Source organism: Schistocerca serialis, chromosome 5 (assembly GCF_023864345.2).
Source record: "Schistocerca serialis cubense isolate TAMUIC-IGC-003099 chromosome 5, iqSchSeri2.2, whole genome shotgun sequence".
NCBI lineage: Eukaryota > Metazoa > Arthropoda > Insecta > Orthoptera > Acrididae > Schistocerca > Schistocerca serialis.
This window is the reverse complement of record NC_064642.1, coordinates 700,915,170-700,934,034: the sequence shown is the minus strand read 5'-3', so window position 1 is coordinate 700,934,034 and position 18,865 is coordinate 700,915,170. Positions and strand designations below refer to the sequence as shown.

General features: G+C 41.4%; 1 protein-coding gene across 2 annotated transcripts in view; it reads left to right on the top strand.

Moving 5' to 3' along the window:
* LOC126480906 (flap endonuclease GEN) overlaps positions 1-15,516 on the top strand; it is a 28,238-nt gene extending 12,722 nt beyond the window's left edge. Inside the window, exons 6-8 of one of the 2 annotated variants that reach the window (XM_050104307.1) lie at positions 4,228-4,384; positions 13,827-14,184; positions 14,795-15,516. In XM_050104307.1, coding sequence (XP_049960264.1) covers positions 4,228-4,384; positions 13,827-14,184; positions 14,795-15,444 — 1,165 coding nt within the window. In that variant the 3' untranslated portion in view covers positions 15,445-15,516. The remainder of the gene's footprint in view (positions 1-4,227; positions 4,385-13,826; positions 14,185-14,794) is intronic. The other variant, XM_050104306.1, reaches the window with a different exon arrangement.
* Positions 15,517-18,865: the final 3,349 nt, after the last annotated feature.

Genomic DNA, 18,865 nt, shown 5'->3' with positions numbered 1-18,865 from the left:
TGATAATCACCATGAACATTGTGGTGTCACCGCCAGACACCACACTTGCTAGGTGGTAGCCTTTAAATCGGCCGCGGTCCGTTAGTATACGTCGGACCCGCGTGTCGCCACTGTCAGTGATTGCAGACCGAGGGCCACCACACGGCAGGTCTAGAGAGACTTACTAGCACTCGCCCCAGTTGTCCAGCAGAGTTTGCCAGAGATGGATCACTGACAAATATGCTCTCATTTGCCGAGACGATAGCATAGCCTTCAGCTACGTCATTTGCTACGATCTAGCAAGGCGCCATTACCAGTGTGTATTGAAATGGAAATTATGTACAGTCAAGAGAGATGTACACCGATTGTGGATTAAAGTTAAGTATTCTACCAGTACCTCCTGTTTTGCTAGTCTTATTTCTCTGACCTGTTACAGACCTTACGCCAGTCTGCGTGTAATTAAACGCGTGCATTTCGGCCTCCTCTAGCAACACGGTGTTGGCTCTTCTGCCAACACTACAAACATGACACATTGAATTGCAGATTCTCACATAAGCAGCCTACCTGGAGACAAAGGTTCCACCACTGTCATTATGAATCACAGTGACTACCTCGCAGAAAGCATACACCTGTTGTTTGACTCCTCTTCCTATAAACTCTGCCAGAATGATCCCATCCAGAAGTTTAACATAAACTCCAATCCTGCTCAGCCCCTTCTCAGAACCTCTCCCCTGAATCCATTTCCTTCCTCATTCCTATGACACCCTGCACAGCTGCCACCTGCATGCTCCCCAAAATTCACAAACCCAACAATCCCATTTTAGTTGGTTATTGTGCTTCCATTCAAAGAATTTGGCCTCATTGACCAACACCTCCACCCCCGCCGCTGCCCGAAATCTAGCAACCACTTCAGTCACTGACTCTCCACTATCCCCACCGCTTTACCACCTGCCTCCCTACTCTTCACTGTTGCCACCTTCCTATACATGAATGACCCTCATGCTCATATTCTTGGTGCTATTGAATACTACCTCTCCCAGTATCTTTTCAGACTCACAGCCTCAATCTTCATATACCTTACTAACTGTATCCTAACACAAAACTACTTCTCCTTTGAAGGAAAGATATACAAACAAATCTGTGGCACAGCCATGGGCACCCGCATAGCACCTTCCTATGCCACCTTGTTTATGAACTGGTAGAGGAAACATTTCTAGCCTCCCAAAACCCCAAACCCCTGGTCTGGTTCAGATTCAGTGATGGTATCTTCATGATCTGCACTTACGGCCAGGACACCCTATCCTCATTCCTTCACAACCCAAACACCTTCTTTCCCATCCACTTCACTTGGTCCTCATCAGCTCAGTGTGCCAGCTTCCTTGACATTGACTGCCTCTCCTCTCTGGTGGCTCCATCCACATCTCCTTCCAAATAAACACTCCAGCCACCAACAGTACCTGCATTTCAATAGCTGTCATCCTTCCCACACCAAAAAATCTCTCCCATATCAAACAATTCCTCCCATACAGCCTGGGTACATTGTATCTATTGGAAGGATCTCCTTTGAAAAGTATGCTGAAGATCTCACAAAGGTCTTCACAGACAGGCACTACCCCCTGACCTAGTCTGCAAACAGATTTCCCATGCCACATCCCCACACACCCCCAATCCTCCCACTACCCTCAAGAACAAGATGTAAAGGATTGCCCCTTTTGTCACCCACTACCACCCCAGACTGGAAAAATTGAACCACATTCTGTGTCAAGGCTTTGATTATCTATAATCATATCCTGAAATTAGGAATATCCTACCCAAGGTCCTTCCTACCCCTCCTAAAGTGGTGTTTCACCACCCATCCAACCTCCACAACATGCTGGTTCATCCCTATGCCACTCCCAATTCAAACACCAATCATATCCCTCCGTAAGACCCAGGTGCAAGACCTGCCCAATCCACCCACGAGCACTTCCTATTCCAGTCCTGTCACAGGCTTATCCTACCCCATCAGAGGCCAGCCCACCTGTGAAAGCAGCTATGTCATATCAACTGTGCTGCAATCATTGCTCATCTTTTTATATTGATGTGGCTACCAACAACTAGGATGAATAGCTACCACCAAACTGTTGTCAAGAACAAAGTCGTCAACCCCATGGCACAACATGCAGCTGAACATAACATGCTTGATTTCAATTGCTATTTCACAACCCAGGCCATCTGGATCCTCCCGTCCACCACAAGCTGTGCTGAACTGTGCAGATGGGAATTATTCATACAACACATTCTTTGCTCCTCAATCTACTGTGCCCTTGCCCTACCCTGTCTGCCCTGTCACATATTCACAATTTGCCTCCCCTCACCCTCACTGGGCACTGCTGTTTGCTGGCACACTCACCAGTCTTTCCCTTTCCTCTCCCTGTTTTTCCCCCCTCTTCCACCCCCACAGCCTCTTAATGCTGCACCTGGAAGCCCTGTACTGTCACATCTAGTCCCTGCATACTCTGTCAGGCAGTGCTGATTTCTCTTCCCCTGCTTGTACCCTGCTATCCCATCCCCCTTCCCATCCAAATCCGTAATGTTCCCATTCAATGCATTCTGGCACTACAGCTGGAGGTAGCATTTATGTGTGCAAGATGTGCATGCTTGTGAGAATGTGTGGGTGTGTACCCCCTTTTTTTTTTTAAAGCTTTGGCCAAAAGCTTACATGTAACAGTCTTTTGTCATGCCTGTCTACAACTCAGCATGCCATCTTTATTGTGAATAGCAACCTATCCTTTTCATGATATCACTGATATTCAAATCTGGACTTTCCACTGTTCAGTATTTCTTATTATTTTAATGTCCTTGAAAGATTGTATACCAATACATGTAACACCCTTAGACTTCTTGTAGACTGCAGCTGGATACCAAGAGAAACCTTGAGAGTTGTTGTCTTGTTTATCTTCCATAAACCTGGCCAATACTGTCAGTACTATGTGACTGTATTGTTGTCTGCTTTCTGCATGTTATTGCATAGGAATGCAAAGATATGCAGAGCCATCTAAACAGCTAACAAGGAAACATCCCCATCGCACCCCCCTTAGATTTAGTTATAAGTTGGCACAGTGGATAGGCCTTGAAAAACTGAACACAGATCAATTGAGAAAACAGGAAGAAGTTGTGTGGAACTATGAAAAAAGTAAGTAAAATATACAAACTGAGTAGTCCATGCGAAGATAGGCAACATCAAGGACAGTGATAGTTAAGGAGCGCCGTGGTCCCGTGGTTTGCGAGAGCAGCTACAGAACGAGAGGTCCTAGGTTCATGTCTTCCCTCGAGTGAAATGTTTATTTTTTTATTTTCAGCTTATGTGACAAACTCTTATGTTTTCATCACTTTTTTGGGAGTGATTATCACATCCACAAGAAAACCTAAATCGGGCAAGGTAGAAGAATCTTTTTACCCATTCGCTAAGTGTACAAGTTAGGTGGGTCGACAACATATTCCTGTCATGTGACGCACATGCTGTCACCAGTGTCGTATAGAATATATCAGACGTGTTTTCCTGTGGAGGAATCGGTTGACCTATGACCTTGCGATCAAATGTTTTCGGTTCCCATTGGAGAGGCACGTCCTTTCGTCTACTAATCGCACGGTTTTTCGGTGCGGTCGCAAAACACAGACACTAAACTTATTACAGTGAACAGAGACATCAATGAACGAATGGACGGATCATAACTTTGCGAAAATAAAGACAGTAAAATTTTCAGTTGAGGGAAAACTTGGACCAAGGACCTCTCGTTTCGCAGCCATTCACGCTAACCACGGGACCACGGCACTCCTGAGCTCACAATCTCCTTGATGTTGCCTATCTTGCGCATGTTCTTCTCAGTTTGTATATTTTGCTTATTTTTTTCATAGTTCCACACAACTTCTTCCTGTTTTCTCGATTGATCTGTGTTCAGTTTTTCAAGGCCTATCGACTGTGCCAACTTATAACTAAATCTGAGGGGGGTGCGATGGGGAGGTTCCCTTGTAAGAATAAAAAAATTCCTCAGCTGAAATATCTCTTTGTTAAGAATACTTTTGCTGCAAGCACTGATGATTTCTTTTCAATGGGTATAAGTAAGGACTGTATCACGTAACATTACCACTACAGGATATATCACACATTTCTTTCAGATCATGTATTACTGTGTTGCTTGTCATGTGTTTTACTTTCTTGTCACTAATTACTTTTACCAGAGACATAATAAGGTATCTTATTTTCAGAATATTTGTATCTGAACTATTGTTACGAAAAAAGGCAGTAGCAGACCCATATTTTCCTTCGGAAGCAGTCCTTGATGAATATCTACAAGAAAATCAAGCAAAATCATCTTTGCCGATAGACACTTCATGGAGACAACCAGACTTAATTAAATTTATTGTAAGTATTATATTTATTTTATTTTGTGTTTTCTGGGCATAAAAAATTTATGACATGGTTACCAGATTTTTAACTTGATCACTGTACTACTTTTAAAAATCAGTAACCAACATACCTCCTCCTGGGAGACTTAAATGCCCATCATGTCCCATGGGTCTCAACCTCTACTTGCCCTCGGGGTCGAGTTTTGGAGAGCATCCTGACATCTCAAGTGTTGTGCATCCTCAACACTGGTACTCCGACTCATTTCTGTGCTGCTACTGGGTCATCCTCAGCCATCGACCTACCTCTCTGCTCTCCAGCCCTCACCATCTCTATTCATGACCTTCATTCCAGCGATCGCTGCCCCCTCCGCATTCACCTCCTGAATGGTGTGTTGCTGGAACAGAAGCCGCTAACATGGATGATTTGGCAGGGCTAACTGGCTGCTGTTCAGTCAGTTGGCTGTCTTTGAACACCATAACAGCGTCCAGGAATGGGTGGATCACATCATACGTGTGATCCATCATGCTGCTGACCTGTCCATACCAATGTCTTTCAGCCCTCTTAAGGAGCGACCTGTACCTTGGTCGACAGAAGAGTGCCACTCAGTCATCCGGGACAGGCATGCAGCTCTTCGACGGTTTAAGTGCCACCCCACAGTGGACAATCCTCACTGCCTTTCGAATCGCTAGAGCCAAGGCTTGCTGTGTCATTAACGAGAGCAAGAAATGGTCATGGCAGGAGTTCCTGGATTTGATCAACCATTCCACAAAAGTATGGGAAGCCATCTGGAGGATTTCTGGTACACACATCCATTTACCAATAGCTGCAGTGCTGAAACAGGGTTGCCTCCAAACGACTCCCAGACACATGGCTCAGACACTGACTGAGCATTTTGCACAAACTACTGCCACTGCAAGCCTGGATCCAGTGTTTCATCACTACCGTGCAACTGTAGAGAGGGAAAAGTTGGACTTAGGTCAAATGGTTCTGAGGCCTACAACTGCCCTTTCTCCATGTGGGAGCTCGAATCGGCACTGGCTGAGACTTCTGACACTGCACCCGGTCATGACCACATCCGGTACTGCAAGCTTCGACATTTGTCAGCGGCATCCCAGGAAATCTTCCTCAAATGTTTTAATCTAATATGGCAAACAGGCAACTTCCCCAACTCTTTGAGGGAGGCAATTCTGATCCCTCTCCTCAAACCAGGAAAGGACCGCACATATCCAAGTAGTTATTGGAGCATCGCCCTCACTAGCTGTACAGGAAAGAACATGGAGTGAACGGTTAACCATGGTCTGGTCTGGCTTTTAGAGACCAGGCAACTCCTTAGCCATTCTCAGTGTGGATTCCGCCGATATCGATCCACGGTCGACAACCTGACCCTCGTAGAGGCAGCTATTCAGCAGGCTTTCCTCCATTAGCATCACTGTATTGGCATTTTCTTCAATATAAGTAAGGCACACGATACTACTTGGAGACACTGTATACTTGCACAAGTGCATCAGTGGGGCTTTCGTGGCCACCTCCCCGTTTTCATTCGGTCTTTCCTGTCTCAGCGGTTTCTTCGGACCCGAGTTGTTGCCACGCTCTCTGATCAATTTGAGCAGGAGAACACTGTTCGTCAGGGCAGTGTTTTAAGTGTTACCCTCTTTGCAACAGCCATCAACAGTGTCACGCCTTTGGTAAGGAGTCCTGTACAGTGCTCCTTATTTGTGGTCGATTTCGCTGTTTTCTGCTCCTCCCCCAGTGTTGCAAGAGCCGCCACTTGCAACTTAGAGTGCGGTGGTTAGAGGAGTGGGCTACAAAGACGGGTTTGCAGTTTTCTGTGGATCAATGTGTGTGTGTGTGTGTGTGTGTGTGTGTGTGTGTGTGTGTGTGTGTGTGTTTATTTTGATAGTTCTTGTTGTCTTTTTAATTTGACTGCCTTGAAGATGGGGGACACCATCCTACATTTTAGAGACACAGTGTGGTTTCTGGGCCTCATTTTTGACCCCAGATTGTCATGGTTGCCACACCTGCGGGACTTGGAAGCCCGAACCCTGAAGGAACTGAACTCCTCAAGTGTCTTAGTCACAGATCTTAGAGAGCAGACAGGGTGCATCTCCTCCAGTTTTATCAGACTTCTCTGTGTTCATGGCTGGACTACGGATGCACAGTGTATGGGTCAGCGAGGCCCTCTTATTTGCGGATCATTGATGCTGGCCACCATGAAGGGATTTGGCTGGCCATGGGCACTTATCGGACCAGTCCCATACCCAGCCTCAGTGCTGAGGCGGGGGAACTGCCACTTACGATCCAGTGCCAGCTTCTCATGGTGAGCAAAGCATGTAAGTTCCTCACAGCTCCAACTTCACCCGCACACTATACTGTTGTTCATCCATGTCTGGAGTGCCTTTTTTTCCAACTGTCCACAAGCCACGATGCCATTTGGGATCCACATGCAGTGTGGTCATTTCGAGTGTATGCGTGTATGACAGTTTTCATTCTTATCCACATTGTTTTAATAAATGTTAGGACGCTGATAACTTCGCCGTTGGGCGCCCATAAGATCCCAAAACACACACACACACACACACACACACACACACACAAAGTGAACAGTACATGGTCTGTCTTAGAACGAACTATAGTGTGTCATAGATGTTCCACTCCTCAGCCAGTTTGCTGCAATTGAGAGTGAGGGAAGTCATGTGCATGTGTGAGAGGTAATTGGCAACAGTGTTTTCCATGCTGTGCAGATGATAAGAGGTTGGTGGAATATGGGGGAAAGAGACAGAGATGGTGGAATTGTAGTGGACTGACAGTCATTGATGGGTGACATGGCATCTGCCAGTTGGCTGTGTTCATTATTTATGATACCTTGATAACCCTCAGTATCCTCCCAGAAATTGCACATAGTCTTGTATATTGTGACCAAGTCATGGTCAAATACTGACCATTTCATTTGTGAGGCTGTGAATTTCTTGGAAAAGAAATGGAGGGGTTGAATGTCACCTGCCATCTCTTGCTGAAGGACTACCCTGATGACTGAATCACTTGCATCCGTAGTGATGGTAACCTGTTCATCTGGTATAGGGTGTGCTAGGTGCTAGGGAAACAGCCTTCATGACACACTCCTTAGAGTGTCTGAATACCGTTTGCATCTCCTTAGTCCAGGCATTTTTCAGTTTCCCATTTGTGTTTTTGTGTGTGTGTGTGTGTGTGTGTGTGTGTGTGTGTGTGTGTGTGTGTGTGTGTGTGAGGAGGGGCGAGGGGGTGGGGGGGAGGGGGAGGGGTCTAGAAATTGAGAATTCCGAGGAACTTGGGAAGGTCACAATAGGTTTGAGGCAGTGGCACCACAGAACATAGCCAGTGCCACAGGTTAAAGGAGACACAGTATTCTGTTGTTCATTGTAAATCACTTGGTGTGCCTGTTGCTCCATTGTATGAGTGACCCATTGTAGCAATCTGCCTTTGCAGTGTCCTGCTCATAGTAGGTATGAGGGTCAAGATGGCACTAAATTGTTAAGTATGTTCAGCAAGGTGTCAGATAAGCATAACAAACTTTGAATTGTCATTCACTATGCCCGCCTAAGAAAAGGCAACTCTGCTGTCGCAAACCACAGTGTCACTTGGTCAGTACAGAAAGATTAAATTTAGGTTGAGGTGTATCTCAGCACTGTGGTGTATGGTCTGATAACAGACGCACTGGGAAAGCCGTATAATAAGGTATGACAAGTGCCACCACTGACATCCACAATAGGGTTGTAGCCCTGAACATGATGTTGACATTGCACAGCAGTTGTACATGCAAAGTGATTGTGTAGAATGACAGCGATCGCAGCGTGGTAGATGCGGAAGATAAGGCTGGCATGATATGCGTCTCCCTGAATACTGAATATGCTGTGTCACCGAAACTTATCTGTGTAGGTTTAGAGTGTAAGTACATTAATTTGGTTTTATGCACTTTGTTGTTGAAGACAATGCAAACACTGAGGAGTGGCAGGCCCTGATGAAATCAGAGCAGTACAGCCATGTGGAAGTGCGAACGAGCCAGGTTTTATGTTCAATGGCTACGTTGTTAATAAGCAATAAGGTGCCTCAAGATGAAATTTCATGGTTATCCCAGTGTTCACAGAAGCCCCCAATGTAAGCAGGACAAGGGAACATATCAGTAATGCACTGTACAGCACACTGCATGTCTCAGTCATAGATGTCCCACGCCTCCACCTGGGAACGATGTTGGGCGATGCTATTTGTAACGGTGTCCCACAGACACATACAAAGCTGCATTGTTCTCTTAATGATGTTAAATGAATCACTCCATGCTGAAAGGGCTTCAGTCCATTATTCCCAGTTTTAATAAAACAAAAGCAAAAACAAACAAAAAAAAAATTCTGGACACTATTGTATGAGTTCAAAGCTAAAGGAAAAAAATCACTGTTGTTTATTGATTGAGTGCAAAAGTCCTTAGAGAATTTCAATGAATTTGAAGTGTTTTAAATTACAAAAGGAAGTTTTTTTGTGTTGGACTAAAATCCTTTTGGCATGGACCAAAATATTTTTACATTTCACTTTTACATTTTCTTGGGGAAAAGGAAATGATTCATTTATTACTTTGAAGATATGCTTATAGTTTAGGAATGCAAAAGGATTGTGAGTATTAATAAAGTAAAACAATTGGTTTTCGATCAATATTTATTACGAAAATAACTGAGAAGAAAAAAATTCTATACACCATTTCGAGTTTCTTTAGACTCGTCTTGCTCTTGTGGGTTAACAACTTCACTTGTGGGCCAACATGTAGTTTTGTGGTAGAGTTCTTGATGTTTATTAGGTATAGAAGTGAGTACTCTAGTAATGTTCTTTATTTTTGTTGCTTTTGCTGGAACTTTCCCCATGGAATATGCCCAGTTTGGTGGAAAAGTAGAATTTGAAACAGGCCCAGGATGAGAAAGACAGAATGTCTGTTTCATGATACCATCAACAAAATGGGATGTTCTTAGACATCCACAGAGTTTACTACTGTATGGAAACTGCATCATTGTGTTGATGCCAAAATGTACTTTTTTGGTCTCATGATACAGACTTCAGTACAGATTCTTCTGATATGCAATGTCTTTTATAAATCAGTAGCCACCAGTTCTTGAAATCCAAATCATCTTCTGTTTTCATTTCACATATTTCAGATTTTGCAGGTGTGTTTCTTTCTATGATCAGTTCGGTTATTTCATGCACAGAGTACAATTGGTTGTATTTGATTGCCCTGTCACAGGGCAGAAAAGAACGTCCTCTGATACGAAAGAATTGCTCATTTTTTAAAGTTCAGTCAATGTCTGTTAAAAATTCTTATTCTGCTCTGCACAGTTTTCCGAAAACAAATGTAGCCATTTAATTTCAGCTGGAATGATGTGCAGGTAATTATGCAAGAAAGAATACACCTCATTACATCCTTTCGTGGCAAATCCCTTGTGATAAACAATATTCTAACTTTATTTTCCCCAATATCATGAATACAAAACTCATTAGTAGTCAGCTAGGGCAAGCAAAATGTTTTCTAGACTGGGATAACTGGTAACTGAATGTTCTGTATAAAATCTATTGCCAGAGATTATACATGGGATTGATCTTTCATTAGAGTTTCAACTTCATTTCTCACAGAATTTTTAGCCTTGCTCTTAGGCACTGTCACCACAGTCACTACACACCTTTTTTGCCACATCATTAATATGGAGATTTCAAATATTAACTTTTAATTCATCGCACAAGCAGCATGCATCACCTGAAGTCACCCAAGTGACAAGTAGTAGTTCTCATTCAAAAACAAAGCAAAAATCTGATAGCTACATTTGACGTTAATATGCTTTTCCTTGAACATTTTATGAATCAACTTTCTATTGAGTCTTGTATGTAAATACTTAATTGTCCTCCCAGAGGAATGGCTTTCTTTTACTGGGTAGCTATTTAATTGTTCTCTGACAAGTTTTCTGATTATGGGTGACAAAGTGTTTACACTGGGAGTTTTCCCTATTTCATCATTGGGGCTCTGATCTTATAATGTAGGAAAAATCAGATAGCTACTTACCTTAAACAGCACACATCAAGTTGCAGACGTGCATGATTAAAAGACACTTATGTAAAGCTTTTGGCCACAGCCTTCTTCACTAAAAGAGAGACACACAAGCAAGTACACTTCACACATACATGACCCCCAGCTCCAGCATCACGTGGTATGCAAGCAGCTATCTGGAAGGGGCAGGGAAGGAGAAGGGATAGTAGTGCCTTTTTAGCACCTGCCCAATCCACCCATCCAGCACTTCCTATTCCAGTCATGTCACAGGTTTATCCTACCCCATCAGAGGTCGGTCCACACGTGAAAGCAGCCATGTCATTTACCAGCTATGCTGCAATCATTGCACAGCCTTTCGTATTGGTACGACTACCAGCCAGTTGTCCACGAGAATGAACGGCCACCGCCAAACTGTGGCCAAGAGCAAGTAGACCACCCTGTAGCACAACATGCAGCTGAACACAATGCACACTTGATTTCAGTGGCTGCTTCACTACCCGAGCTTTCTGAATCCTCCTCTCCACCACCAGATTTTCTGAATTGCGCAGATGGGAGTTATCCTTACAACACATTCTCAGTTCCTGTAACTATCCTGGCCTCAACATACAATAATATACTGTCCCCACATCCTCCACCCAACATTTTCCACCCCCTCTGTCCTATCGCCTCCTCCCCATTCTCATCTCCCACTCTGTCTGCAGCCCCCTGCCAATGCACCCGCCCATTGTTCCCCGCTCCTCCCCTTTTTTTCCCTACTTCTCTGCCCCACAATCTCCTGATGTTGCACCTGTTGGCAGTCTAGACCCTGTACACTCCACTAGGCAGTGTTCATCTCTCACCCCACCCATACATTACTATCCCTTCCCCTTCCCCGCGCCTCCAAATTGCTGCTTGCATCCTACATGATAGTTGTATTTTGGCCTGAGATGCTGGAGTTGGCAGTCATTACAGTAAGCAGCAGTTTGTCTGTTCCTACAATGCTGATATTTCGACCTGAAGTTTCCATTGCTTGATTGGACTCTGATCTAATATAGACAACTTTCTCAGTTGTTTCACTCTCTTGTCAGTTGTAGCTAAAAGAGGCAGAATTGCTTTGTAACATGCCTTTCTTTTGTTGTTGCTCACAACTGCATGGTAAGTAAAAACTTTATCAACTTGCCAAGCTGAATCCTCTTTTCTAGGATGTCATGTATGTTTGTAAGTGACTGAATATAAATATCTTGTTTATACAAAAAGGGGAGGTTTTGAAGGTGTACTGAAATAGCTCCTTATCATCAGCACTAAAGCACTGAAGATATGGATCTCACATCAAACACTGGAACCTCTTGCACCTGAAAACATAAAAGAATCCCCTGTAGAAACATATCCAAGCAGTTAACACTATCATAATAAAGTGTATTGTTTATTACAGACATTAGTAATAGTGTTCAAGAAACTGTTAGTTACATACATTATAGTTAAAAATTTCCTGCAGTCATATCCTATAATTTTAGCTGGTATGTATTGTCCTTTATAGTGAACATGTACTTGGCATTTTAGCTTTGCTGTTTTTGAAATATTCCTCTCCCATGTTAAAGGTTTACTTTCTCTTTTCTTCTCTAATCTACTTTCTTCTTGTCCTGATAAAGTGGAAATATTATCTACCAAAGAAATGTTTAGGCCTACAATACCAGCTGTTTCCCTCCAATAAACAAATTGTACAAGTTAGCCTATATACACTAATGGAAAAAAATTGCAACAAAGGAGGAGTTGGGCAAGGAAAACTTAAGGTGGTAGGCATGTTTCTACATCCAAAAGATGACAGCGTTGAACTTTGGCCCATGTTGGATGAGAGTGGCACACTACAAGGACGCAAATCAGTTTGGCTTTAAATAAGCACTTTAACAGTCTTGAGCATTTGTTACCTTTGAGATTGGATGTAGTGAGTTGGTGTTACTGAAGAATATTTTTAAGACAGTGAGAATGCCATTATCAACAGCTCATTGAGTTTGAACGAGGTCGCTTAGTAGAGCTATGAGAAGCTGGATTTTCCTTCCACAATACTGTAGAAAGACTTGGCAGGGATGTAGCCACTGAACATGATTTCTGGCGGCAGTGGTCATGGGAAGGTACAGTAACAAGAAGACCAGGCTCTGGATGGTCACATGGCACTACAGAGAGGGAAGATTGCCGTGTTCGGCATATGGCTGTGGCACATCGTACTGCTTCTGGAGCAGAATTCGAGCAGTAGTTGGAACCCCATTGACGCCATGAACTGTACAAATCAATTACTTCAAGGACATCTCTGAGCCAGACACCTGTAGCGGGCATTCCACTGGCCCCAAACCAGCACAGTTTGTGGCTTCAGTGGTGTCAAGCAAGAGCTCATTGGAGGTTGGAGTCGAGGTCTGTTGTGTTTTCTGATGAAAACTAGTTCTGCTTTGTTGCCATTAATAGCTGTGTGCTGGTTAGGAGGAGGCCAGGTGAGCATCTGGCAACCATCCTTTCTGCAGCCTAGACACACTGGATCTGCATCTGGGGCTATGGTCTGGAGTGTGATTTTGTATGAGAGCAGGAGCACTCTTGTGGTTATCACATGCACTCTGACTGAAAATTAATACACGAGTCCGGTGATTCGACCTGTTGTGCTGCCATTCATGAACAGCATTCCAGGATTATATTCAAACAGGATAATGCTCATCCACATGCCACTGTTGTAACTGAATATGCTCTACAGTGTGTCATCATGTAGCCTTGGCCTGCTCAATCACCAGAACTGCCTCCATTTCTACATGTCATCATCGGATGACAACTGCATCATCATTAACAATGAACATTAACTTCCCTGTGCTGACTGACCAAGTGCAACAGGCATGGAACTCCATCCTACGAAGTGACATCCAGCAGCTGTACAACACAATGCATGCACAATTTCATGCTTGCATTCAACGTTTTGGCATTTACACTGGTTATTAATGTACCAGCATTTTGAATTTGCAATGGCTTATCTCGTGCTTATATTAATCTGTGATCTTGCAATGTTAATCACTTAAATATGTTACCTGGACAAATGTATTCAGAAAATTACATTACTTGTTCCCTGGTGCTTTTTATTCTCCCCCCCCAGTATATTTTGCACATTGAAGTTAACAGCATTTCCCTGTGAAGTGTCCTACTTCCCTTCTTAAATGCAGTTTCTTAGCAAGAAGAACTTTAGTCCTGGACTGAATTCCTTCCTGCATAGAAATCTAAACAAGAAGTTTCAGTTTGTATATTTCTAAGCACTGGACTGAATAATTTTTTGCTCAGGATGACGGAAGTATCCATAAAGATAAGATATCCATCAAAATCTCATTTTGCAAATGTTTTGACTGAAGCCCTTTCTGGTTGGAGCAATTGACATACTTTTGCTTATTTCTTTTCCAGAAGTACACAGGAAAGTTGCTGAAATGGACAGAATGCTATGCTATTGAAAAATTCATGCCACTGGTAACACGATGGCATCTTGTGCATTTGAGTGAAGGTAAAATTAAGAAAATAGAGGCTACAAAAGGGTTTTTGAAAATCTCTCCAAAAATAATAACAAAGAAAAGGATTGTTAAAGGTATTTGTAGTTATGAGATACTTTGGAATGATGAGGAAGGTTTTATGAATACCATTGAAATGGATGATGGCATTACTATTGACAAATTGTTAACGACTGTGGAACCACAACACCTAGTTCAGAAAGCATACCCTGAAGTAGTACAAGAATTCTTGGCTGAAAAAGAAAAATCTAAAAAAGGTACCAAGAACATTTTCAAAAAGTTACATTGTGTTTTTGTATAGAATCTGACATATTTGATTTCTTAACTTTGTGTGCAGTGGGAAATTTACAGTATTTGTTTCCATCTATTACAGTTTGATAAGTTTTGTGCTCTCCTTGCTGTATTGGCAATGAAAAATGAAAAACTGTGATAAGAAGCTATGATTTGCTTAGGGTCGGTTCTTTCCTTTAAAAATAATAATGTCTCAAATTCATTGATCTTGGTTTTCTGCAAGATTAGCAACAATCACTTCCTCAGAGACTTCCATGTATGAAGTTGTGGATGAAAATCCCACAAAAGGAGTAATTACTTAAAATGTGATGATTTCTCTATTATTTAAACTAATACTTCCGCTGTCTTTCATTTGATAAGTATTGTTACATATATGGTTTTATGGCCATTCATATAGACACACAAAATCACAGACTATTTTTTATTTATTTATTTATTTTTATTATTTTTTAAGTAATGTGCTGAATTTCAAATGTAGTTTGTTATTAGATACAGTTTCAAACAAAACAAAATTGTAATTAAATGAGAAGTGCATCATAAATAAGATTTTGCTAATATGTTATTCATTATTATCAGGAAAAGAGAAGACCAAAAGAAAACAAAAGCCTTCCGTGAAAACAGTGTCTTTGCCTTGTCTCTGTGAATCTAAGGAGAATGGAGGTTGTCAGCATGTTAATGATAAAGCTTGCCAACGGAAAAATGCTACGAAGAAAACTGTTGTAGAAGGATACCATAATATTGAGAAGTTCTTCAGCCGGTTGTCAATCAGTACTGTTGACAACTTAGAAACAGATATTAATTCTGGAGAGTCTGCTGAACAATACAAAAGAGCATTAACCCCAACCTATCAGAGTACTCCCAAACGGGCAAGTAACAAAACTGATCTTAGAATGAAAGTATTAAAAAAGGGCATTCAATCTCTTGTCAAATCAGAATGTACACAGAAATATAAAAGTAGTGAAGAAAGTGAAAGCAGTTCACTGCTTTGCAACTGTTCCATTCTGTCAGATGAATGTGACATGTGTAAGGTTTCTGGTGATGAAGATATGGATCTCACATCAATAATTGAAGATATTGTAGGCAGAAAATGTAGTCCAGATAACACAGTGGATTTGAAACAAGAAGAATTAGCCAACAATGATAATGAAGATGAATATGTTCCATTGTATGAAAGATTGAAGCTGAAATTACAATGTGACTTAGTGAAACTGTCAGATATTGTATAATGTAGTAAATAATAAAATGTTTAATCACCACAGTTAATATGCACAGTGTTGTTAATTTTTAGTTCAGGTGTGCTCTGCTGCATTTGATGTATCCTGTCTTGAGAATATATTAACCTTATACATTTTTATTTCTTGGGATTTTATATACAAACAACATTTACTTGGAAATGAAGCATTATTTACAATAAATTATATTTGTTTAAAATGCTCCACCATTTCTTTGACTGATTGATTTAATGTGAAACACCAAAGAAAAAAACTGAATGTTTACGTAGCAGTGTTGTTCTAGTCTTGTATCATTTTATGGAGAAATAAATTGCTAAATATTATAAACCACTAACCACTGTATCCAATGAGTATATTATACATTCATTAAATCAATGAATTTAACAATGTCAGTATTACAGAAGACAATGGTGGCTGTTTCCTACTGAAATTTACAGTTCTAATGTCATCATCTGATAGTTATACATAATAAAAACCATTATTTTCCTTAGCAGAAAATATATCTGGATTAGCAAATGAACTGGTTGGAACAACAAGCCAATGAGAATCACTAAGAGACTGAATTTTACGTACAGTACCTAAAAAAATAATTTTTTTAAAGTTACTTTACTCAGGATATCGAACAATTAGCTCTTGGGTTTGTGTACATTAATTAATAATGTAGCAACTGTTCTATAAAATTTCGGGCATGCAGCCATATAATTCAGCTTCTTCTAATATTTCAGCTGAATACTGTCCAGCCATTTTCAGAGTGAGCTGAGGTGACAAACACTCCAGCACTTGCTCTGACCATGCAGCAGTTCGGTCCTCGGGTTTAAAGGGATGGAGCAAATGCTGGAGCATTAGTCACCTCGATTCACTCTGAAGATGGCTGGACAGTATTCAGCTGAAATATTAGAAGAAGCTGAATTTATACAGCTGCATGCCCAACATTTTATGGAACAGTCTTTGTCACGAAAACATGAAGATGGAAACCTAGCAACTATTTGCACTTGTTCTGTTTATTGTTCGCAGCAGCACTAATTTATACACCGAACCACACAGGACCTCCTTTTTACACTCCAGTCCATGACAAAACTTGCTAGGACATCACTGAAAAACAAAATACTGTTTGTTTTTAAGTAAAAACACAACCTAGGCCTTTCCACATCTGTAATTGTACTCAAACTGAGGTAACTCAGCAGATGCAGCTGCCATACTATAAATAAAGTCACAAAAATGCGAAATGATTAAGTCCATCATTTATAAACACGTGTCTCAGTAAACTTATAATTGAAAGTTGTGTGTTCACAAATGTTTGAGTACAATTTGAAATACTACAGTAAACAGGAATGTTTGGCATAAATAGATTTTAGAGACAATTAGCGTTGTATATAAAATTTTGAAAAATGCAAAATATAAACAAGTTGTTCAAAATAACATTAAATTTGTTACTAATTACATATTTACAATTACTAACATTTTCACATGATCTTTTGCAGAAGTTGATTATTTTAGTCAAGTTGGTTATGAAATATACTTCCGGACTATGTTGTTTTACAAGAATTTATAAGACATTAATTTTACATGAAAATAGCTGTATTGTAAAAACCAAAATATTATTATTGTAATTAATAATGAAATCGCACAACATTTAATAAGGCTTTGCTCAACTCAAAACTATAGTTAAGGTACCTTGCAATACTCAAGACATGGGCTCGACCACCAAACTAGTAGGATGTATCAAGTGCTTCACTAGTCTATTACATAACACAGCACTGTGAATAGACAAAAGGGCAATGTGCAAAGCCTTCACAGTGGAATCTTTATGAAAGACTCTCACAAAACCCAGAGAAATTGCAGTCATATGTAAACACTGCCAGTGAAACAAGAGTTAGTGTCACTGTCAAAGAAACTCTGCAATCAGGCCCTGAAGCACTCGTGCTGTCAACCGGACACTGCATCATCCTGTACCATATGGCGCGATGCGGATGTGCTATGGAGGGGCACAAGGTCAGCACACCACTCTCCCTGCCATTGTCAACGTGTAGATCTCGGAGTCACTGATCTCTGTTGAGCAGCACCTCAATAAATATCAAAAAGCTGAATGCATCCCAATCCTATCCTGAGGAAAAATCCTTGGTTAAATCAAAATCAAACCCAGGCCCTCCACATGGCAGCCATCTACACTGATGTCTCGGCTACAGAGGCAGCACACATCTTTCAACCGTCTAGTTTCCTAACTTGTTTTATTTGGCTACTAGTTCCGGCGATTTACAATGCCATCTTCAGGCACCTGACTGACTTGTAGGAAGATTCCACCTCAGTTCTGGTCAAAGGGGGCCAGCATTCAACTACTGGTATTAGTAAATTTCTGCTTGCTATAGCGATCGCTTTGACCTTCATCTGCCGACTGTTAGATAAATCAACAACAGTTGGTAGATAATGGTTGAAGTGATCTACTATAGCAAGCAGAAATCTACTAATACCAGTATTTGAATGCTGGCTCCTATATTGACCAGAACCGAGGTGGAATCTTGCTACACGTTGGTCAGGGGCCTAAAGATGGCGTAGTAAATCGCCAAAACTGGTAGCCAAATAAAATAAGTTTGGAAACTAGACTGCCAAAAGGTGTTTGATTTGACATCCTGCATCCAACAGCCGAGTCCTGTAACCATCTCTGAAAAGATGGTCATACAGAGACAAGAGTTAGTGTCCAGGCACAAACTGATAACACACATATTGAAATTGAGGGTAGCAAAGCAAAAGCACAGGAACAATTAACCCACCTTTCATATGTTCCATGGCAAAGAAAATCCAGGATTATTGTCCCACATTAATTCTCACACCACTGCAGTGTTGGGTCATTCAGATATTAGTGTCAGCAATGTTGAGAAACAACTGAAATTGCTAAAATTGAATTAAGCCAGAGGGCCAGATAGAATCCCAATCAGATTCTGTTCTGACTAGTAGCTGAAGGAATGCACAAACCACCAGTGTAAAAGTAGTTTGGCGGACTTCATACACAAATTACTATACAGTATCATTCACATGCACCTGTTTTATAATCTTAGAATATACCAGGAAATCTCAGATATTTCTATGTAAAAATCAGCTTAAAACATGATTTTTTTACTAATGAGTTAATGTGTTAAATATTTGACATTAAGCGTTTAAGCGAGGAAAATTGAATATGCTGAGTTGCATACAGGTGCAACAAAAAGTCTGTCAGACGAAGTTTGAGATAGCAGGGTAGGGGTGGGGGACAGTAACGTTCTGCATGTGGGTGGGAGCTTGCAGAGATGAGGTGTGTAGAGGGTAGGACAACTAAGGTTAGACAGAGGGCATTGGAGGGGGAGGGGGGGGGGGGGGGCCAGCAGAAAAGGAGTAAAAAAACTCTGGGTGTGTTAGTGGAATAAAGATGTGTGTAGTGCTG